Here is a 24755-nt window from a genome sequence, read left to right as displayed (position 1 = left end):
GGAACCTTTACTGTAGCTTTTGTATTTTGTGATTTACAGTTGTGCAATCCTTAATGTTAAATGCAGTATCGTTAAGTCTATTTGATTGTAGAATAACCTTTGGCAAGGAGTGGAGGTACTGAAAACTGGCCTGGACAAAATAATAGAGAACTGTTGGATGAGTGGATATGATCCAGTACACTTTTTACTAATTCTGAATTGAGTACGGTTGTGCACTCTCTTCTTTTTCCCCCTCTCTCTTAATTTTAATTTAAAAAAACATTTTTTTTTGTCTCTTTTTAAGATTTTTTTAAAAATACACATTTTTTTCCTTTCCCCACATTGCTCCCCGGTTTCTTTTAAATATCATGAATGTCAAGAATTAATTGAGTCATCCTACAAAAAGGAAAGAAAGAGGTGTATTGGTTCATATTTCAGCACTGATACCAGTCTTTTTAAGAAGCTTTTTCTTCTCAAGTTTTCTCTTAGTACTGGGGTTTTTATGTAATCAGATAAACAGTGTGAATAGAAATCATTTCCCTTCTTGCTTAGGTTTCACATCCTTGATGCTTATCATAATCCTACTTTTTCTCTTGTCCATAGAATCTTTCCAGTTTAAGAAGATTTACATTTACAAGCTGGGTTGATCTACACAGACTTGTGAATTAACGCTGTGTGTTCCCTTGTGACCAGAAGAAACTGCTTTATGACTAAGAGAACCCCTGATCCACATGACAAGATATTTAGCAATATGACATTAGAATGTGAAGGGGAAAGGGAGAGGAGTCTTCATCCTACTGATGCTTTCCTTCTTTGCAAATCTCTTACAGGTTTTTAAAAAGGGGAGCAAATAATACCAAATACATCAAAGCCTGACTGTTCTCTTTGCCCTAAGCTTCTCTCTTTGCCCTAAGCTTCATCCTTTGCAAGATGAAATTTGGTGGAATGATAGACTAGTTTTATTTTTAAGGACAGTTCCAATTACTGCATATGCTGAAGTATGGGATAAAAACTAAAGTGTACGCTATGTATTGTTTATTTAAGTGTCCGCTCAGTGATTTAAGCCAAACAGACCTGAGGCGTAAGAAAACATTTTCATTGTGACTTCAGTTGATACAGTTACATTAATATTTTTGGTAATGCTTCATTACATTGGCTCTGCTCTTATTCATTTATTTACATGCTAACTTTTTGGAAGCTGCAGACTAGTATCCTTCCACCAGGGGTAAAATTGATTGTGGAAAGTGTGTAGACAGGTCATTGGTATTTTACCACTGTCATCTAGATCTAGTCTCTGAAAGGGATTAGATGACAGTGATGGAAATGCTGACAAAACCGCAACACCTTCATCCTGAGGGTAGCCTACAGCAGGAGATTTTTAAAAGGTGGTAATATTTCTCATAATGGTTTTCACTGTGGAGACTTGTATGCTTTTCCTAACTTTTTTTCTTCTTCCCAACCTTTTTTTGAGTTGCTGCTTAAAAATATGTTAGCTAATGTTATTGGGGGGGTGGGAAACCCTGGCATCTAGGAAAGGCAGTTTAACACTTTCTAAACTGGTGTTTAAACTGAAGTTGGCTCCTCATGCTGTAATGTGGGTGGGGAGTTTGAGGCCTCATCTATCTACAGTTTGTACTAATTTTAAAATTACTGATTTAAAAGTAAGTCAGCTAGACAAGGGGTGTTCAACCTCTGACCTGCAGGCCAAATGCAGCCCACGGAGTTATACATTTCTGGCCTGTGGGGCTCCCCCCTGCCCCCTCCCCCGGATCAGGAAAGTTGGCAGCAGGGGAGAGGTGGCAGTAAATAAGGCCACCCTTGTTACTGCTAAATTCCCAAACCCCAAGCCTTGTGCAGCAGGTTGGAACCAACTCGCACCCTCTTCCCCCATGGATAGATGGGTTGGGGCCATGTCCCCTTTCCCCCACGGGGATGGGCTGGTCCGCCTTCCTTTTCCCCGATGGGGCAGGGCGGGGGCTGCACCCCTGCCCTTCCCCTTCCCCTGGCAGGGCCAGGTTGGAGCCAGAACACCCCGTCTACCTCTGCATGGCCAGATGCGGCCCTGCTGTGACTGACCCATGCTGGATCGGAACCATCAGCCAGATCTGGCCTGCAGATGGCCTGGGCTCTGCCTGTTTGGCCCACTAGCCAAAAACATTGAGTACCACTGAGCTAGACCAATACAAATTCCCTGTCCAGACATAACAAGGCCTTCTCAGTCTTAATGTACGATGCAGGTTATTTTAGTGTAGCTATTCTCCTGTGCATGCGCATATTCCAGAATGAGGTCTTGTCTACGCTTACCTGATTTTTTGCAGGCAAAAATTCTCATGGTGGACAGCATCTACCACTGCTAAACCACCGGAGCACATACCTGTGGTATGTTTTTGGCTGTTCCACTGCATCAGTTTTGCCAACAGAGTACAAAGTTTACCATGAGAAGGGGCCAGCTGCTTAAGAGGCTATGAAAGCTGCCAGAAGGCAGGGGAATGTCTACATATGTCTTCTGAGAGGTGGCAGACAGCAGCAGAAGCCTGAACGTGGTGTAATGCTGGTGGTTAAAAGGTTGGTTCTACCACTGCAGAGGAACTCCTAAATGTCAGTGACAAAGCTTTGCCAGCAAAACATAGTAAACCAGACTGATACATCTTCTGTAGTTAGTTGAAGCAGGTGTTCTGCTTTAGGTTCTACCCTACCTTTTTCTTTCGTTCAAATGTGTAGGCAGGTCTTAGGGAAAAGTTTCTTACCAAACATGAGACCGCCATAGGATAAAATTCTAGTAAAGCCAAGTAATATTAACAGGAATTGACAAATAGTTGTTTTTGACTATTTTAGACTCAAGGCAGCCCTTGTTAGATTCAGGGCACTCTGCAGAAAATGACAGCTCTTAGCTTTTACTTGTCTTTTGACTACGGAAAAGTAACAGCAATTCTATTGCAAAAACTCAGACAGGCCACAGAAGGTGAGGATGTTGTTGGTGTTGTGGATTCCTTTTTGAAATCTCTGGATTTATCTTATGAATCATATGTATGTATTTGCTATACCTAACAGTGCCCCAGGGTACTCCATCACCCTGATTGAGAATCACAGCTCTTGACTCTCCCTCCCAGTATTCACCTGTTCACTGTAGTTTAACATGAGCTCACAGGGAAAGGTAAATGCTAGGACAGAGTCTAGAGTTCACTTCAGTCTGCTAATTCATGTTAACACTACAGCTACCTTGTCCTTGCTAGGATTATACTTCATGTTAATTATTTTATCATGATGTTGGTAATTTTTTTTTTTCCTAATGAAGTCGTTAATTGTAGATTCAGGTTATAGTTTTGTTGCCCAAAACCATGTGTATTTAATAGCTTAATAGCCCATGGATATTACTTCAGCTTCCTGGGTCTGCCTCCCAGGCTCTACCACCACCGCCTTTTTTGGCAGAGCCTGACTTAGCTTGACTTGATCACGTTTTTAAAAGTGTTAGCTGGTTAAGCCTACTTGCGGTTGTTAGAGACTTGCAGCTTTTCTATTAAGCTTATGCAAACTGCTGAATGAACAACTATTTTGGCTTGAGTGGCTTTTACATTGGGGTAGGTTAACTCTGTTTATAGTCAATTGAAGGTAATCTGAAATAAGTGTTTGCTTTAGTTCTGCTAATTGGTTTGTTACCTCTGAGTTTTTAAACCAACAGTTCTGTGCAGCAAAGCCTCCTTCATTTCCCCCGTTTTTAAGATTAGTAAATATTACTTCAACGGTTTTGAACTGTATATTGCAGGGTGTTGTCTAGTTTAGGAAGAGAGGTTTTGGCTAGCTGCTGTAGCTCTTCCCCAAGTTCCATTTCAACCAGCTATTGGATACCAACATCTGTACTAGGAAATAGTTGGTGGCCAAGTCAGGCTTAACTAATTTAAGAGCTTTCATTATGTAAATGCTCTTCCCCTATGTTTTTGATTGGTGTAAGCCAGGGGTGGGCAACCTGTAGCACCCACTCCAGAAGTGGTAGGCAGCAGGCCTGGCAAGGACCAGAGAGACTTGGGGCAGAGCAAGGTGGAGAGTATAGAGCAACATATGGCAGGGAGAATACACAGCAGTGGATCAGAAGGGAAAGGAGATTGAAGTGGGGTTTACCTTATGGTACACTTGCTAGAAGGTTTGGTGCCCAAGGCTATAAAATAACTATTTAAAAGAAATCTTTTTTCTCCCCCTTTGATACCTCCCCCCAACTTGCCTTTCCTGTCTTCACTAGGCCACTCTGTGTAGGCTTTTTATCACATGTTTCTGTAAACTTTAAAAATTGATTTAGTTGAAGCAATGTAAAATTGCAAATGGAGGTTTTGTTAAATTAGATGAACTTTCTTGATTTATCATCTTCATCTGAGTAAATAAATTGCCAACAAAAGTTAAATGGAAGTAAACTTTTAAACTGGTTCTTTGTTTGTCCACATTATATGTTTTAATGTGTTTATTACTGCTTCAGAATTTTAATTCTCTGACCTCAATTTGTCATACAGTGAAACTGAAATGCTGAAACTTACTGTGGAATTTCTTTTCATAATGTTAGCCTTCACTTTTTAGTTGTTCACACCTTATTTAAAAAAGTCGTTAGCAATTGTGATAGGTTGAGACACCATGCCCTAAACTTGTCCTGTCCTGTAAACTGCTTTTAACACACAAACAAATGAGATAACAGGCTATTTTAACAGATGAATGACTTGTAGAGTATATAAACTGCATTGCAATGGCACTTCCATTCATACGGTACTCTGAGTAATTGCTTGTGATTATTAGCATTATGGGCAGAAAATAAGCAAATACTGGGGGAAGGGAGAGTGCTACCTGAAGGGAAAACAATTTTTAAGAGCCACAGGGGAGCATAAGTTGTCTGCATGTGAAAATGACCTTTGCAAGTTGCTTACAAACAATCCAGACTCCATACCTACCAGGTTAGCATCTCTGTTTTACAAAGTGTAGAACTGAGGTGGAGGGCTTAAGTGGCTTGCCTAAGGCCACACATATCTGTGGCAGAGCCAGGATTTGAACTCAGAAGTTCCTGGCTGCCAGCCTGGAGTTCAGTCCAGTAGAGCACAGCTGGTTTGAATTCTGCACAGGATGATAGCTTTCTTTTCCCTAGCATGTGCTGGGAAACTAACCTTATTTAGCTGAAAAATTATAATGGATGTGAACAGACTAGGATTTAATAAATTACCTTCCTCTGATATGGTACTTGGGGTTCAGGTGTTGCACAGTGCACTATTTTGCAGTAGTTGCAGATTTCCACTAATAAAGGAGTTGGCTGAATGTAGTTGGTCATAGGTTACAACAATTTATTGCAGAACCTTAGAGTCTAGCAGAATTGCTTTTGCTGAACTATAGGAATTGTCAATAAGAAGTTGCTATACTGTAAATGTAAGCTGATAAATGGCTGTCTTTGACTTCATAAAATACAAGGAAATGGGCAAAGTAGGATGGATAGAGTAATTCTGTTGGGGGGGTGTAAATATATATATATTTTTTGTAAACTTACAGCCTTTGAGGTGGTTGGCCTTGTTAATTTCTAGTCAGGCAAGAGATAGCTCAGGGTGTCACCTTAGAGCAGCAGTTCTCCACCAGGGTGTCGTGAGATTATTTTAAAGGCGTCATAGGGTGTCTGTCAGTGTTAGCACTGTAAATTGTGCATTCCCTTAGACGATTCACAAGATAAACCCAGAGATTTCAAATAGGAATTCATAGGGTCAGAAGTATTCTGACCTATTGCCTCAGGTTCTTTGCAGTAGAAGAATTGCTGTATTTCTCTGCAGTCAAGGAGTGAGTGAAAGCTAGGAGCTGGCATTTTCAGAAGGGGGCCCTGAATCTAATGAAAGGTACCTTGAATCTAAAACGGTTGAGAATTGTTGCCTGAGGCCAACTGAATCAGAGGGATTAGCATAGGCATCAGATGGGAATGAAGCAGGTTGTTTGTGCCTCTCTCAACCAGTTAGTCTAAGGTATCTCCCTCCCATACATACTGCCCTTCAGCCTCTGGAAAGCATTATTTTAGGGCTTTATAGGGTCACGACACCAAAATATCTAAGGGCCTTCTGTTGAAAATTCATGTGAAGTAGTGGTCGGGTTTTTTTTGTAAACTTGAGGGTCTTTGGCCCCTCTCCCTTTCTGAGGTAGAAGTTGTGCTGTACGCATCTGCTGTTATATTGATTGCTATTGACAGAGGTGGGGGGTTTGGGGCGGGGGTAATTTGAGTTTTTAAGTAGGATGTATTTGGTCTAAAGAGTCGCAGTAAAATGAAAATAACAAAGGATTTTCGTTTCTTTTAAATACCTTGGTACAGACTGGTGAATTCAGTTTGATCACTGAAGTGACTTCCTTTCTATATGAAGCCCCTCTGATGTCAGGCCCTAGCTATGAAAGTAGGTTTTGTTATTCAGTACCATTTCATATACTTTTCTGTTTTAAAGTGCCCTCTTCTTGAAAGTTGTTAATGTGGTCTTGTGAAAGTGTATAGTCAGGAGACTTTCCTAAATTGTTACCACACAGTCTGCTCTTCTGGCTGAAAAAACACCCAAAAAACAAAAAAGCACAAAACAAATACTTTACCCCTGGAAGTAATTTTCTTTTTGACAGTGGAAAATAACAGAAATGTCAAGTTCCAAAAAGAAATCCAAGCATTGAAGACTTTAAATGAGTATTTCACATTCCTGAGGGATGAAGTACTTTAAGAGGGAAATAGGTCCAGTGATCTCTGTGCACCCTGCAACTTTTGTATGAGTAGGTCCCGCTGACTGTTCAGAAAAAACTGTTGTTGAATGATAGTGCGTCTTAAAGCTGCTTTGGAACTTTTAGCCAATATTTAGTTAGGGACAAGTAGGGTTACCTGAACAATATCCCTCTCCTGTTCCTTTTTCTTAGCACCTAAGTAATTGAGCCAAACGGAAAATATTTTCTGCAACAGTTTCCCCTTTCAGTTTGTTAGTTTTTTATAAGTCCCAATTCTCCTTGGTTGTGGCTTCAGAAGACATTTGAGCTGGATGTCTGGCAGATTTAATGCATATGCTTTAGGTGTATAGCAGTTTGCCGTTGTTTTGATGGTTCTTGCTTTATAAAGGAAGCTATTACCCATTTTATTGATTTATTCATGTATTGTTTTAGTAGTGCTAGTGATGTGTGGTGATCAAACCATATAGCTATTCCTTTCTTTTTTTTAATGTTGTAAAAATCTGATGGTTAAAAGTAATACAAGGAGAAGGAGGCTGCTCATCGACTCTAACCTTGTAACCTGAAATCAGTACAAGTTTTATGGCTGCAGTCTGTTTTAAAATCACAATCTCTGGTAAACATAGGCCAGGTTCTTGACCTCACAAAAAGCAAAACTTGGGAGTGGGAGAAACCATTATGGGTCTTTGACTGAGTCTGCAGGGAAGCAGTTCTGACTTACTCTGATGAAGGATTTCATAGGGTGGTGCTCTGTTCTTTTCCTTTTGCTGGAAGTGAGAGGCTCCTTTGTGTAGGAAGCCACTTCTGTTTGTCAGCTTTCTGCTGTTGAATTACTGCCCTTCAAAGGATGAATAATCCGTGGGATGTTTCTGGCCATTTTAGATCCACATTTTCATTTTATTTAGCACAAGTGGACACAGCATGCCTGGAAATCTAGTTTGACATCAAATCTAAAATACTGCATCTTGAGACAGCTGATCAGCGTACCATGATACTTCCATTATAAAAACCACAATGTAAAGTGATCAGTGCTTCCTCTACGTATTAACATATAATGGCTGAATGGTTTTCTGGACAGATTAATTTTTTTATATTGAAAATACAGGCGGACATTGTAAATGAGAGATGGTTTGTTGTTTTTTTTGTCTGAAAATGTTTTTCTTCCAGGAGAAAATAGTCTTGCTTAGCAGCTTAAGCTGAAGGTTAGAATGCATAAATATAGCAGTGAGTTGACCTGCCTTTACTCTGAGCCACCTTTCTTAAGGAGGATTGAGAGGGTTTAGCTGGACAGATTAAAGGGGCACATTTGGTACAGTAGGTAGTGTTATCCTGCAAACCCCTCTAGTATGCTGTTTTTCTAGAGTTTAAGATACTAATTGAAAAAGCTGCTGCAAAAGATGTAATTGTGTAAAATTATTGGGGTAATAAATAGAAATGAGTGGAAATAAATTAAGAAAGCAGGGAAATCTTTTGACGTGGTGATGAGCCATAACCCTGTCAGCTAAGGCACAAAGATGGTTCCCTGGTTGGGGATGTGGCAATCTCCTTTATGTTTCTGACTAATCTTAAAATATTTTGATTTCAGTTAAATGATTATATTAGCGCTGATATTTTAATGTGTGTGTTTTCAGCTATTTAGAAAAAAAAAATTTTTTTTCTATTTGTACCATTTAAAAGGAAGCATCTCCAACACCTGTGTATTTCTGTACATACATGTTATAAAGTAATTGCAAGTAATACAATGCTATACTTCCTGAAGTATGTTTATTTTGGCTTTACTGAAGAAAAGCAGTTCAATTTATATGATGCAAGGAGTATGATTACTGAAAAGTGTTTAATGCTATTGTAATGAGGATTAATTTCAAAAGGACAACTCCATTTAATATCTAGGAAATTCAGTTAATTTCATCTGTTTCAGTATCCTAAGTTTCCACAACGTGTTTTACCATTGGCAACTTGCATTAAATTATCTCTACCTCACTGTGCTGCTCTCTTCTGTCGACACATCACCTTAGATAGAACAATATTCTGGCATTTTCCTTGTGCTAGTTTCTTGAAATATGTCTTGGTATACAGCACATTCATCCTTCCTTAAGAGAGAAGGGAATGAATGCCTATATGGGAACTAAACTGTAGCCATATTGCACATGGATTGCAAAGATTATGCTTCAGTTACCATCTCATTAAGACACCTTTCTGAGTTTTTTTTAGACTGAAAATGAATTTAAACTGACCAGTGGATACAGGTGTGCACAGCAGGCATGGCTTGCCAAAGTATGCAAATGCTTGCCTTCATAACATCTCTTGTTGTTCATTTTCAAGAAATTTCCTTTCCTGTATGAAATGTATTTGAATTCTAATTATAGGAGATTTCCTGCCCTAGGATGAAGTTTACCATTTTCTGAAAGTTCCTGGATTAATTAAAATGCTTTGAATGAATGTTTAGAAAACATGGATTTGGTCAAGTAAAATTTTGCTTTGGGTCCCTGAAAATGGGGTGCGCAGAACGATCTTCAATGTAAGGCTAGAAAATCCATTTGCATACTTAACCACAAAGGTGGAAAAGCTCTTTGACAAGTGAGTTCAAGGAGTGGGTAGGACCAAAAATTTAAGAATTGTATTAAAAGAGAATCCTTGCCCTTTATGGTTGTGAAGATTGCATCCAACTATAAACTAGTGTGCACCTGGTGTGTGCAGGGTGAAGCTTCTGCATCGTTATACGTGGATGGGCCAAGATCCGGAGCCTCAGAAGGACAATACCTGTTCTCAGAATGGGGGATAGAACCAGTGTCCATCACAAAATGGGTCTCCTCAGATTTTTGTAGCAGGAGCCTCCCTTTTTTGATCAGTTCCTGTCTATCGCCAGAAGGAGAACAGGTTATTCTCCCCTCACCCCTCCCCAGTTACTGTTTTATTTATTTAAATCTACTTTTATTATTTCCAGGAAAGGGTGCAGTGCAGTACACATATAGTAAGAAGGAAACTTAACTGTGGAAATCCTGAGCCTGCAGCTCACTTAGTTGGCAGTGTTTTCCGAACATCTTTTTTCACTTTCCTTTCCCCTTTTTAAAAAGACTTTCTTTCAGAAAAAAGGAAATTTAGTGTTTGCACATAAATTGGTACGGTGTTCACAGATTTGGGGTGGGGGGTTGTTTCTGTTTTGTTTGTTTTGTATTTTGTATGCCTATACTAATTGGCATGATTTGGGCTAGTCACCAGAGAAAAAGTGGAGGTGGAAAAAATGTACCTTAAGAATGACGTATAAATCTCAGGAATATTAGGGCTTGTGTTAAGAAATGTCTCATTGCCATTTTGGTCTGACCAGCCTGTTAATGAATTAGTAGTGATTTCTTCTTCCCAATAAATTCTGTTACCTACAAATTCTTCAGTCAGTTTTAGTATTTCAGCCACACATTCCTCACATTGTATTTACTTTAATATTAGTCCATTCTAATTACATCAGTACTTTTATACTAAATGGCAAGGTTATACTTCTGCCCTCTTTTCTCAGGCTGTCTTGTACAGTACCTATTTGATAGCACTTCTCCAATGGTAGTTTTATATGGGTGGTTGCACAAGTAGAATTCCATGGCTTCCAGAAAGAGCAGTCTTGTACAGTTTTTCTTATAATGCAAAAAGGATCCTTTGTGTTTTGAGAAGTAATTACCACAGTATGGATCTATACCTGGAGTAGCAAAACCTATCCAGATTGCAATTAAGAGTAATAATTATATTGTAACGGAGTGGCTGCTACTTAGGATAGCCTTGCTTTATGGACCTGCTCCTTTTTATTTCACAATTTAGTTGTCTAAAATTTTCAGTAATTTTTTTTAATTTTAATTTTTAGCATGGAAGATGCATCTTCCTTTAACATGCCTTGCACTAGTCCTGTCTTGCTAATATATATTTACACTAGACAGTTCCAGGTTTCTGTGACTACAGAGCTCTTCACCCATAGTCTACTCTCTCCTGGTAGAGCTCTCTGTCAGGAATATATTACTGGCATTTACACTTTGCTGAGACATTGCACAGTTGCATCTTCAGTTTTGTTCTGATCTCCCTACATGTTGCCAAACTTTCAGACAGTGAAACGGATCCTGTATATAGAATTTTATCTAAAAATTACTTTCTCTTCCAAATCACATATAATTGTAAGTTTACAGGTTTTCATTTAAAACAGGGATTTAAATCAAGTTATGTGAAAGCTTTCTATTTTATTCTTTGTTCTTTTTAAAATAAATCTTAAAATAGGGGGAAAGGCGGTTTGTCAAGTATGTACTAAAACATTTCATAAAACATAAATTGGTGCTAACAATGAAAATGTAATTATGTAATGTAATGTTATCTATTGGAATGAACTCTTCTGTACATAAAGATATGTTTCCTCATGTGGGGGTGGGAATGGCCTTTACCAAGCTTCCTAAGACAGGATCCAGCTCTTCTACCAGTTTTTCTTTTGTTCTTTTGAAAAAGAAAAAAAATGAATTAAGACCAAAAAAACCCATTTTATAAATGAGTTTAAAACCTACCCATTTCAGCTTATTTTTAGGAAAAGAGCACCGCTGCATGTGGTAGTGTGTGTCTAGGAAGCTAACTTGTTTGTTTCTGATGGGTGTTGATACGACATAGTTGATAACACCCTTGACTAGGCAGTAGCCTACCTTTATAGAGAATTCCCATTTTTTTGTATCGATGACAAAGAGTTTGAGAAAAGAAAATACACAGTTTGATACGTCTGGTAGTAAAGATTTGAGAGGAATATTTGTGTGTGTGTATGTGTGTGTACATTTTGCATACATTACAAGAACAAATTTTGTTCTAGATACTCAGGTTGTCTTGGAGTGTTTGATCACAGATAGTCACATCACTTAATATGAAATCTCAAATCCTTATCTAAGCAATTATCTAAGCCTTATCTAAGCCTCTCATAGAGAGGCTTTAAATCTTGGTTGCTTACAAATAGGTTTATTCAACTTCGGAGGGAATTTTCATTGGCTTAGTACAATGTAAAATAATTGCTTCCTTAGTCATATACCTTGAACACATGCCCACACAGTTTCTATTCTCTACATGTTCAGTCCACCCTTAAAAGGAAGGAGGAGGGTGGCATACACCTCTTCAGGTTATAGACCCAGTGGTTCTCAACCAGGGTGTCATGAAAACCCCCTGCCTCACTGTCAGGTATATACCACAGTATGGGGACTGCCACTACTGAGGTCAGGTAAGTGTCCTATAAAGCTTGTGCACAGTTGGATTGGAAAGGTCTGCAGCCCTCTCATGCTTTCATGCCTTATTAGGGTTCTCTGGTAAGCCTGAAGCAGGCAAGGGAGCTGCTTTGTGCTGTAGCCCTTCCTTGTCTCCCTTTATTCCTCTTCCACCTGTCCTGCACACTGGTTTCCTGGTCTGACCCTGTATGGTGTCTCCTGGAAGGGCCACAGCATGAGAAGCTCCTACCTGACAGCAGAATCATACAGTCGAGAATCGCTGCAGTAAGTTCAGAGTGCTGCTTAACTAGGGGTGCTGCCAAATTTTTAAAAAGTTGGGGAAGGGTGCCCTGACTCTAAAAGATGAACAGTACAAATGTTTACAGCTTTCAGAGCTCTCTGAAAGTAGCTGAAGTGCTGCCAAATAGTACCTGCTTTTAATTTATGTGCATTGCCTTTGAACCACTTCACTGCTCCATAAGTCTGTATGCTGTAAGGAATACAAGGGAATCGTAGGTCCTCAAGCATCCTGTAATGCTACATTTCTCCTCCTCCTTCCTTCTTCCCCCTTTGCACATGCATGTGTACACACATGTACGCAGAGGAGGAGGAAAAGCAGAGCAGACTGGGAACTCTCCTGTTGAAGCCAAGTAGATGCTGCCCCCCCAGCTTTGCTGCTGCTACCCCTGGAGCCAGTGTCAAGTAAGCTCCCATATTGCTCTCACATTCCTTTGGTTGCTGTGTTTAATGGGGACAGTGATGGATATAAGTGCAGAGGGAGGCCCAGCCTTTTGCTTCTAGATCGGTAGAAGGAGGCCTTTAGCCATTTTGACACTAGCTTGGTCCCTCACTGCTGTCCTACTCCTTCCTTAGTCATCTTCCCTTAAATCTTCAGTTTCAAGTTACAAAAAAGTCAATAAATACTCAGTTAAAAAAGTATGAAAACTGCTGTTCTAGAAGGACAGAATTTAATGCTACACCCAGTGGTTTTTTGGTGGTGGTTTTTTTTTTTTTTTTTAAACAAGTGACAGATAGAGCAGAGTGAACAAAATTAGTCCAACAACACAACCTAGAGTGGGGAGTGGCTCGTATAGATCAAGAGCAAATATTGCTCTGCCAGACACTTTTTCATAGAACTGCAGATGGACCACAAGGAACTTTTTAGGTTCTTCCATGTCTTACTCGTAGGCCCTAGAGGCTAGATTTACTTATGGTAACAAAGGTTTTCTTGTTTATCAATGAAAGCCAGATACAGGCTGGAATTCTGTTTATGAAGCTTCTCTCGCACAATAGAAAATCATCGCTTCCGCTTCCCCAACTTATTGTCAAGCTGCCCTGAGACTGCAAAGACTCGTTATCAAGCATGTACAGACACAGTCAGTTGAGTATCTGAGTCGATATTTTAGCAGCGGTTCAAAACAATGAGATTCACCTGATAGTTTCTGCATGTTTTTGTCTCCTTTTACCTCATAGATTTCTTGTTTATAGTTGCCCCTGAAGTTTTGAAGGACATCTCCCTCCTTTCAGTCTCAGCACAAGAGTTCTTATAGACCAGGGGTGTCCATCATATGGCCCATGGGCCAGATCCAGCCTGTGGAGCTGTGTTCTAGCCCATGAGTTGATAGACTGGCCCTGGCCCTGTGTATGGGCTGGCCCTGGTGCTTGGTGTGCTGTAGGGAGCACAGAGTGTTGGTCTTGAATGCTGCCTGCAGCTTACTGCAAGCAGTCCACACCCTTTGTCTGCCCAGGGCCTAGCATGTGCACAGCAAGACCTGGGGCTGGTGAGTGCTGAACACCCTGCATATTTCAGGGACTGGCATAGGGCAAACGCCCCCTGGAGCATCGCACCGGCCCCAGAGCCAGTGTACAGGGCCAGTTGGCAGGGCACCACATGTAGTATGTGTCCCACAGGACCAGATAGAGCATGTGCAGCCAGTCTAGTGCTGTGGGCTTTGTACACACCAGCCCCTGGGGCCAGCATGGGGTATGTGCTGCCCATTGGACATGTGGAGTCCTGGACCAACTGCTTGTGCTACCTGTAGCAAGCACCAAATCCAGCTTTTACACCATGGATGGCAGCAGTAGCTCCACCCAGCCTCTGCACCCTCTTCTGCCCTCCCACACTGGGTCCTGCCACCTGGCCCATGGAGGCCCTTGGAGGAAGGGGAGAGGGAAGCAGGGCATGAAACCCCACAGTGGGCAGGCTGCATCCTCCTGTGCCCACCACGGGCTCTGGGCTCCACTCTGGCCATGGCAGTTGCCACCGCCCACGTGCAGCAGCTGGGGCTTGGGCATTGTTGGCCAACTGTGGCTAATCCCTGCAGAGCAAAGAGCAAGCAGGATGGTCCCCTAGTCCCTACCTTCCAGCAGGGCATGTGGGCAGGGCAGTGGACTGTGGGTCAGGAGACAGAGGCACCAGCAGAACTGGGGGGGGCTATGGGTTGGGAGTGAGGGGCAACAGCATATGGGATGCTCAGCACCACAAAGGAGTGGGGGAGATGGCTGCAATTGGACCTGCATCCTGGTGAATGAAGGAGGTAGGAGGGGGAACTCTGATTTTTCCATGATAAAAACAAAATTAAATGCCAAAATTTATAGGTATTTAGAATTTATTATAGTGATTGATGCACTGGTAGGCTTCCAAAATGCTTCAAAATTGCAAATATATCAATAAAATATGTATCAGCTGAACACGTATACATAGTGGCTTTTCATTTTAATCATGGAAAAATGGGATTTGGGGCTTTTAAATCAGAGAATTTGTGAGGAAAAAAATTTTAAATTGGAGAATTTGGGATTTTTAAACAGAGAAAACCAGGATCCTTCTTTATCAATCTATAGTATCTTCAAAGCTCTTGGGTAGGGTAGGTAAATGAATAGGTACTGGCTATTGAATTCCAGGAATGTCTGATCACCTGATGTTAGAGGGTAGGGTCTAATCTGGGTTTTGACTATTATCTTTTGTTGCGGGGGGGGTGGGGAGGGTTAAACATGACATTATCCTTGTAAGGTTATGAATGATAATGTTTTATATCTGTGTAGCATGGTCATAGTTGTTTTGGTTATACTAACTCACGATGGTGGGCCCTATGGGCCAGATGACCTACTTCAGCAGGCCAGATGACCTACTTCAGCAGGCCAGATCCAGCCTGTAGGCCATATGTTTGACCAGAAGTTTAGCTATGAAGCTGGCACCTAGGGCACAAGAACAAAAATTACTTCTGTGACCACTTGCACAGCAGCGATTTCTCTACTCTCTCCCTCTGTTGGCACCTCATAGCAGTTGTTTTGATCACCCTGCCCTGGTCATGACCCTGTTTGACACTGCTGTCCTACAGCATTTAATGCTTTTGAATTGATGTATATTTGAAGTTGCCCTTGAATGGTTCCAGATGTTCCAAGAAGATAATTAATAGGCTACGGTAGACAATTAGGTGTGATCGCTAAGGGGTTTTTGCGATGAAGCATCCCTCAGGACTTCAGCCTTTCTTCCATATTGAGATTTCTCACCAAGGTCATTTCTAAGGAACTGAGTATAGAGTATTGTCAGAAAATTATGAAACCCAACTGTGTTTCTTAAACCAATATATCCTGGAAACTTGGTCTTTTTAGGGCAGATGCTTGAAGAATTCTGCAAACTAAGTGATTTGTTTTTCTTGTTATCCTTGGTAAAAATGGAAGTTTACTTGCTGGAGATCAGAAAAAGATGTTCTTTTTATAATTTAGTGTTTTTAGTACTGCAGTGTGGTGCTTTCTCTGTGTTTCTTTTTTATTGAATTGCTGAGAGATTCTGGTCTGAAAATCACTAGATATGACAACATTGAGCCCTGCTTTTCTGTGCACCTAATGTCCTACTGATAGTGTCCAGTAAAAAGATACTTTTCCAAGGAGCATATTTGCAAACTCATCCTCCACCTGAGAACTGAGCTGTATTCTGTTCTCAAGCCTCATCAGCAAGTAAAGATTCTGCAAGTCGGATAATAACATTGGTTATACAGTAGACGTCATAAATGCCCACAGGTAAGATGCTCAGACATTATAACTGTGTAGATGGTAGTAGTCATTAGCCCAGTTCATTTTATTTCAGTATTAAAAGCATTACTTAAGTTGGTTTAAGTATCTGCCCCCCTCCTCTCCCCCTTGGTGCTTCATTAAAGCTTGTTCCATGGTTACTCAGCATCCTCACCTCTCATAGCAGCCTTGACATTGACAGGACTGGGTCAGTTTAAGGGTTGCTAATAGCACAGCATTGACAGTGGTTGGAATTGGATAGAAAGATTAACCATCCACTCTGCATGTCAGGCACTTTCGAATTGCCAAATGACACAGCTGCATTGCGGCTTATAAACTACCTTTGCAAACCTGTTGAAAGCAGCAGGGTGCCATGGATCTGCTACCCTGGAATTTAGCAGTTAGCTTGTGCAGAAAGGAGCTGCAGGACTAACAGAAGTAAAAAGATACAGCCTCTGTTTTGATGGTAATCTTCAGGTATCGCTCCTCCATGTTCACAGGAAGTAGATCTGCTGAGTTGTTAATATATTGTAGAATGAATGTTCCTTAGAATGGAGTTGTGGGTTTCTTTTTTTTTTTTTTTTTTTTTCAGTCTTATCTGTTGTTGACTCGCTTAGGACTTGTGGTTGCTGGAAAGCACAATTTTCCTGTGCCCCAGTCTGCATGGGTTCCCAGTAGCTTTCTGGGTGGATTTCAAGGTGGTGATTTTGACCTATAACTTCCCAATACCACTGACATGTCCTGTGTCTTTGAATTAGTCATTTTATTCTATGCTTGAGTTTATGCATCTTCAGAATCAAGTTTTAAATACTTAAACTACTTCATAAAGGTGTTGCAATGTTTAATTAATGTTTATCCAAGCCTTTTGACATCCTACGATGAAAGGAGCTGTGTAAATGTTAAGTATCAGTATTTTGTTAGAGTAAATGACAAGAGAAGTTAGGATACTAGGTTCTAATTCAAAGTAAAATTGACTTGCTCTGTAACCGTAAGCATCATTCAGATTCATAGCAAGACTCTTACTATGAAATCTGTCTCCTGGGAAACCCCAGCTTAGAATACAGCATGTGGTGGCTAAATCAGTTCTTGGCTCCGGTAGATAGGAAAGTAGACAGAGACAGAGTTTTCACAGAATAGTATACATTGATGGATGCCTGAGCTGGTGTATTTCCCCCATAAATATTATGAAAAAAGGTGGGGATGCTTTCTAGGATAGCTATATTTAACTGATTTTAGAAATTTTAAAACAGTGCAAAATCTTGCACGGTTATGAAACATGGTATATATGGTTCAGGCCCAGGCTGAATTTTGAATACTAACTGGACTTCAATAAGAAGGAAAAAAATATGTATACTTGCACAGAGATATTGTGATAAAGTCAGGTTCAGTGGGAAGTCTGTATATTTAGGCCTTCTTGCAGCCCAGTATTCTTGGGTCAGTCCAAGGCATTTAATAAGTAGAACAAAACAGTGCACTCCAGAGAATCCAACACAAACAGACTCAGACAGTTGTGCTTCTTTATTATCGTGAATAAGGCTGGAGAGTGATTCTATTTTGTGTAGATTCAAGTGTCATGGGAAAAATTTGCTTTTTAATATTATAATTCTTCCTTCTTTAGATTGCTTTTGGTTATATTCCATTAGCCTCTGAAATAGTAATTCATATACTACAATTTGTTTCTTGGCCTTTCATCTTCAAAGCACTTTTACAAACCTCAGAGTGTTTTAATTTGGTTTAATTTGAAGCATAGTACTCTGTCCTGTTTGTTGGTTATAGTCTCATGTGAAATATCTGGGCACTGAGATTCCTTTTGCCCCACAAATGAGTCTGTTGGACTTCTGTGAATTGAACTGGTTGCATCCTGTAGGACTGGATGCCTAATCTGTGATTCTTTTTTTTTTTTGTGGGGTTCCTTCCTTCTTCTTGCACCCCCCCCAAATAAAAAAAAAAAATCAGTGTGTGCATATCCTGTCTCTTTTCATCTTGTTTGAGACCGAGGGATCATTGATTTCCCCTTAGTCTGCTGCGGTAAAGCCTGTAAAAGAAGTTTGTCTTGTTATTAGCAACTAATAGCTAGCTCATGAACTGAAATACAAAGGTTTTTCTCTGCTACATTTTTTGTTTTGCTTCTGCCTAATGTGCTGATGGATGTTTTTATTAATCATGTGAGTATCGATTTTTGAGCAGCTTTATTAACTCAGAAAATAAAGAAATATTGCACTGTGTTGTTTTTCACTGATTTTTAATCCACAGATGCCTCGGCTTTTTACCTCTCATTGATTTTTCAGAATTTCTTTTTCTCCTGCCTCAGTTTGAGAGAGCCTCTTCCTTTCTTTTATGCTTTGCCTGGCTGGATCCTCATTTTGAAGCCAGGATTCTTTTAATACAGTGGTTCTTGACTTTTTAGACTTAAGGCACCCCCCCCCCCCATAACTTCTGTGAATTGAGTGGCACCTCATTTAAAAAAATAATGTATTTGTTATAGGTCTTACCTTTTTTTTGGAGGAGGCGGGCAGTGGATTTGGGGAAGCAGCTAGGCAGGGGAAGAGCCCAAGCCTGCCTGTATCTGCTTATCTCCTCACACCTGAAGCCTGAGCCTGCCTTTATCTGGATCACCCTTGTGTCACCTCTTCAAAAGGTCACCATCACTTCTACTGAGTTCTTTTTTTGACAGGCAGTACAAGGTAGATGCCTTTGAGGTAACATTCAGTTAACATGGTGGGGGGGTGTTCATTTGTTTTGCACCTTGACTTGGGTAGAAATCTTGAACACTTCCCATTTAAAGTTCTAGAGCTGTCAGATCCATTTTGCCCAAAGTTTGATTTTGCAATTCTGTCGTGCCTGGTGGTCTTGAAGTAAGCTTGTCCCACCACCTTGGGGAGGAAAGCCATAAATTTATAAGTTCAGAATGATGCTTATGTTCCATCCCAGGAATGTGTCAACAAATCTTTACTGGGTCTGTAATAACCAGGGATCCTGGTTTTCTCTAATTTAAAAAAAAAACTCCCCAGTTTTCGATTTAAAAAACAAAAACAAAAAAAAACAACCTACCAAATCCACATTTTTCCGTGGTTAACTTGAACCCCCACTTTATATCTCTGTATTAGTGGTATTAGTATTAAGTGATGGTTCAATTTAATCACGGGAACATGTAGATTTGGCCGTACTTTTTTTAACCGAAAACTGGGGATCTTTTTTAAACTCGAGAAAATGAGGCTTCCTAGTGATTACAGACTTAAAGAAGTTACAGCTTGCCTGGATTTGGACATTTGCTTCAAGTCATGGACTTTGTACAGCTTCTTGATGGACTAGTTGTAAGATATGAGACAAAATACCTTTTTGCTTTTCTCTCTCCAACCACTTCCTCAGAAAAGGCTAAACTACCTTTGCTTAGACTTACAGAAAATACCAGCCTCTGGTAGACACCCGGTATGGAGAATTTCAGTCTAAATGGTTCATTTGGCAAAGTTCTTTAAGTAAAATTAATACTCAAGATGAAGTTTGTATCTAATACGTTTCTAGCACATTCAGGTTTGGGTAGAATAAAAATAAACATTTTTTGCTCCCCTTTTGATTCAAATATAGGGATGTGTACCAATAAATATTTTCTTGGCCTGTATCGATAGCTGATTTATTAACCAGCCATGTCAGCTGATACCTAACCAATAACCGATTATTAACTGTGGGTTGAGTCATGCTGCAGGTTGAGTCAGGCTGGCCCAGGCCAGGCCAGTTCAGCTCTGCCCTTCTCTCCTCATACCAGTCATGTCTGCAGCATTCGGCGTCTTTTACAGCACCCACCCTAACAGCTCAGTCTGCACCACGCTGTGCCAGTGCCTGGGACACCACAGCAGCTGCTCTGCTCCATCACAGCCTGCTGGTGAGGGGATGAGGGTTTATCTGGGGTCGTCCTGGCTCACAGGAGGAAACCCAGGCGTCCGGGTTCCCCAGACCTGCAGGCAAGAGGGAACCCAGGTGTCCAGGGGCCCTGGCCAGGAGGCATAATTGCCAGAAAAAGCTATTGGTTACAATGGCCCAAAAAAAACTGATAGCCGATAATGTAAATCTCCCTTTTATTGTTGCCGATCCAATAGCCAACTGATACATTGGTACACCTCTAATCAAATATATATGTATTACTCTAGCACCCAGGAGTCCTAAATAAACACAGTTTTATCACAGCTTATAACGTTTCAATAAATATTATACCAAGCTGTTTATTTGAATGATAAAGTTTTGATTTTTCTACAACAGCAGCCCAGTGAAATGTTTTATTCTGCGAAGTGGGTGAAAGTAAACAGAACAAGATTAGTAACGGGGAAAACTCTTCAGTAAGCCTTTTCTTATGCAACATTCTTGATAGCACCCCAGATAGATGTGAACTGAGCAACTTGTTAGGATAAGCCTGATGAACAAATTAAGCATTGCTCTGGTCCTTGGGTAGCTTAAGACAAATTTCCTTGTATGTAACTAGATCCATTATGATTTTCTTTCTTAGCACATGATAGCTGTTTACTTCCAGTCTCAGTTTGTATCGCTTCAATTCTTCTCTTTCTTTTTATTTTGGATTGAAATGATCAAGTGTCACTGACATTCTGCTTAGAGACCTAGTGTAATGGGGCCAAGTTCTGATATACTGACATACATACATGTACTGTGATGGATGCCAGTAACGATACTGTAGTCTGAAATAACTTAAGGTTGTTTCAAACTAGATTATCTAACTAGAAGTACTGATTACTTAAAATCCTTTAATAGTCCAGTTTTCGCTTCCCAGAATGTCTAGTGGCATCTTCAGCTACTGAATTATGTTCTGAACTGTATTACACTTTGCTGGTACTGTGGGTTTTTTTTTTTTTAATTTCATATCCTGATTTTTCAGATGCAGCATTCTGTGTAGTTTTGTATGAATATAAGACAGGGTGTCCATCTTCTAAGTGCCCAAGCACTGCATGCCATACAGGGCATGTCATGCTGCCCAAATGCTTCCCCCCTCACCTCCCTTTTGCTACAATGCATGGGATTCCCCCTCTGCAGCTTACCCAATTTTCCCCTTTCCTCTTCCTCACCTTGTGGCCCCAGACTTACCCTCAGCTCCCTGTGCTGCAGCACTGTCCCACCCCCTGAGTGAAGGCAAGAAGCAGCATCTGGAAGAGGAAGTGAGGAGCCTGGAGATAGCGATGGGGGGTGGCCAGGTGAGAGCCCAGGGGCTGCACACACACCCTTCATGGGCTGCTAATTGCACAGCCCATAACAGCTAGCTGTGCTAGCAGGAGGTTTTTGGAGTATAATCAGAAGTTGGTATTTGCTTTTTAACTGTTGTCAAAAAGATTGATAATAAACCCTTACATGGCAGTTTTCATTCAGAGATCTCAAAGCATCTTATTAAAGTTTATGCATGTTGTTGTTACTTTAGAAATTGGGAATCTAAATTCCAAGTTGTAACTAGCCTAAAGTTAATGGGTTGAAAGCAGAGCTGCAAATCAAATTGAGGACTTCATTCACAGGGAATGAATGAAGTCATGCTGTATACTACAGTGTAGCACAGAGCTGGGATCTAGTGCTCAACAAGCTGGGTCATGTACCAGAAGCAGTCAAGCCTCACTGTTACAGGGCTTCGCTCAGGTTAATTCACTGTAAAGTAGCCCATGCTACTTTACCATAGCTAATGGCTTGTTGACACAGAGCTAGCTCAGGTAAAGCGTAGTGTGCAGTATATAGACATGTCCTCAGCCTTCTGCCCCATACATTGGGCTATTTGCTTTCCCTTTAGGTACAGAAATAGTTGCTTGCTGTCTCTCTATTTGTGTGTCCCATATTAAATGGTTGTAGGATCCCTGAAGGAGAAATTTGTGATGGTAATATAGAAAGTGATATTTTTTCCTGTTACGAATGTTTTCTGAGGCATTAAGCAATTAAAAATCTACTAAAACCTGATTGGGGAACTTAGCTGTAAGACTATATTCTTCAGTTTCCAACTGAAATTTTTCCTGTTGTTATTTGAGTCGTTTTGTATTGTAGAACCAAACCCTTCCAGTGTCGCAGTCTTTTAATACAAAGCAACACTGGCAAATATTTGTGAGTACTGCACTTGCAGACTAATAAGAGATCCTTTAACTGACATTTGGCAGTTTTCCCAGATCGCCTGCATTCATTCACTTCAAACCCCATGTTGTGTGGCAAAGAAGGACTCTCAAAATACTTCTGTATGCACGATGAGGTAGGTAAAATGTTCGTTCTGGGAAACATAGTGAACAGCAGGCTCTTATGGGCATATGAAAGTTCAGTTCAGTAGATTCCCTTTGAAGTGAAGACTGCTGTCCTAAGTCTCCACCTGGCACCTGCCAAATGTTGAAGAAAAGATTTTGCTTGAAGTCTGATGGATGAGAGGAAGAGAGCTTGTATCAGGTAAATCTCTCCTATTCCACTAAAAGTCTCTTTAAAGTTGGCGGGGAGGGCTTGGTATCGAATAGAGTAGACAACCTGTGGATTGAATATAAAGAGATCTTGGCTTTAACTTTTCTTAAGGTTACCAGCATTCCTCTTTTTTTCTTTTTTAATACCAATTTGTGACAGATGAGCTTTCTGCAGTCATATGTTGGAAGTGGGTTCCTTTCATCAGTCCCTGATTTCACTGTATTGAAGTCAGTGTGGCTAGAGGTACAATACAATTACTGCCTTCCTTATCATTTGTGGGTTTCATAACCACAGAGATTCTTGGTAAAATAATAGTACCTGTAAACTGTAGGGAATAGGATTTCAGCAACACTGAGTCCTTCTAAAAATTAGGATTGCTTAGTTAGGGTTTTTTGGGGTTTTTTTATGGAAGACCTTTACACTTCTGAATGAGGGTGTAGAAGTGCAGGGTTTTACTCAAGAAATGGAAATGATCAAGCTTTTGGTTAGTTCTCTAACTGGATACCTCAGTAAATAAGTATTCCAGAAGCATTTCTATCACACTTCAAACAATCTCCAACTCAGCATTTTTTTCTCATTGTGTACACATGCATGCACACACATGATATTGTGAGGTAATTTATATTGACTGCTAGTTTTCAAGAGCTTTGAAGCATTTACTGTTGAGAAGAAACAGTAAGGTTTTTGTGGACTTTGTAAAATGGTGACTAGGAAGAGAGGAGGAAAATTGCTCACACTTTAAATCTTAAAATTCTACGATGCCTCTTTAATCTCCATGCCTTCATGATCTACTTTTAATCTTTTCTTTAGGATCCTTGATTCTGCCTGTTGAATTAAATAGAAACAAATGTCTCATGCAGAGTATTTGTATGAAATTTTTTCTTTGTATTTTTGTCTCTATCCTTGACTGAGACTGAAGTATTATATTAATACAGATTTTAAATTTAGAGGTTTCCCCTGTCCCTGCTCTTCCTCTCCTGTACCCCGCCCCTTTTGCAAAATACCATGATCAAGAGGCCACATCATAAACACAGTTCTTCAGATTGAGGACCCTAACTGATCTTTAAAACAAAAAAGCCAAAAACTGTTCACTTAAAGCCATTCCATAATTGACCTGATATTTTAATGTGGTTTGAATTATTCAAGATATTAAAGAAGTAGCAAACATGGGAAAGCACCCCTTTTCCTCCCTCCTCCTTCCCGTCTGTTGCTCTGATAGCGGTAAGGACTGTTAGATTGGCCTGTGGGCAGTGTCAGGATGATGGGTGAGATACCTGCTTGTGATAACACGGTTAGCTGTTAGTGCCTGTGAGAAATTGCCCACTTCCTTCCTTGTGACACTTCCATATGAAAAGTGTAGTTGCATAGCAGAGGGAGAGAGAGAATCAAGAGATTTGCTGAATATTAAGAACAAACAGTTCACAATTTTTGTTTAAAAAAATTAAATCTTTTAACTTCCTCAGAGTTAGGAGTTAATCCTATTTGAATGAAACTGAAAATCAAACAATAATCTGCACAGTTGTGGAATTGAACATGGTCTTCTGGTCCATCGTCATCTAGGGTCATGTATGAGTTAATGTCTGCCTAAAAATCAAAAAGCTTTGTGGGATTAGAGGCTGTTTTTTTGCTCCCTTTATTTTTACTATAGTGGATTCTTAGGCATACATGGGGTGCTCACCAAAAAAACCCAAAACCCTGCCATGCTATTTGACAGGGATATCTAATATAACCTGTGATGTAGCTTTCTTTAGAAAGACATACTCTTTTGAGAAGTTGGATATTATAGTGTCTCAAAGTTGCTTACTTTCTAGAGCAACTTTAAATTCATGATGTTTTACTATGATAAAGTCATATCAGTTGTTCCAGATATGCTATTTAAAGCAGGCTCCTTATAGTGACGTTGCTTTGGTTTTCAGCCAAAAAAGCAGGCAATACCAGCTGCCTGACTGACAAACAACTTTTGCCTTTGAAGCGTGTATAATTTTAATGGTGTTAAAAGCTATCCAGTAAAACAAAATTCTGCTGTGTAGATATAGATACATAGATAGAATATATTTAATACCTTAAATATATAGATAGATATATAGATACAGAGTTATAGTATGGAAGCTTACTTCATTAAATGGAATATGTCCATTTTATTGTGTGAAATACTTTATTATGCAGCTCTTCTAAAATGTTGGGTTTGGTAGCTGCAGCTGTATTTACTGAATGTCATGGCAAGGCCTTGATTTTTAAGTACCTTTAAGTGATCTGATGACCTTTCAGGATACGTGTGGTGCATCTGTCCACAGACCTGCTTGTATTTGCTTCAAACTGGCCAGTTAATCATGCACTCGCACACTCTTTTAAATCCATATGCTCAAATTGGAGAGAGCACATTTTGAGTTTTCATGCAAAAGGATCCTCAGGCACTTACTCCAAACAAACATATCCAAAAGTGTTGTG

At 40.1% G+C, this 24755-nt stretch overlaps 1 protein-coding gene across 10 annotated transcripts in view; it reads left to right on the top strand.

Annotated features, from left to right (window-relative positions):
* Positions 1-24755, top strand: part of TNRC6B (trinucleotide repeat containing adaptor 6B) — a 198236-nt gene that overhangs the window by 99878 nt on the left and 73603 nt on the right. Inside the window, exon 2 of one of the 10 annotated variants that reach the window (XM_090042981.1) lies at positions 583-2544. The exons of 8 other annotated variants lie outside the window; for them this stretch is intronic. In XM_090042981.1, the coding sequence (XP_089899107.1) occupies positions 2444-2544 (101 nt within the window). In that variant the 5' untranslated portion in view covers positions 583-2443. Of the gene's footprint in view, positions 1-582; positions 2545-22200; positions 22299-24755 lie in introns of those variants that run through there. One more of the 10 variants, XM_090042984.1, reaches the window with a different exon arrangement.

Source organism: Crocodylus siamensis, chromosome 4, assembly GCF_052110815.1.
Source record: "Crocodylus siamensis isolate JL-2025a chromosome 4, ASM5211081v1, whole genome shotgun sequence".
Lineage (NCBI taxonomy): Eukaryota > Metazoa > Chordata > Crocodylia > Crocodylidae > Crocodylus > Crocodylus siamensis.
This window is presented reverse-complemented; position numbering and strand designations above follow the sequence as displayed.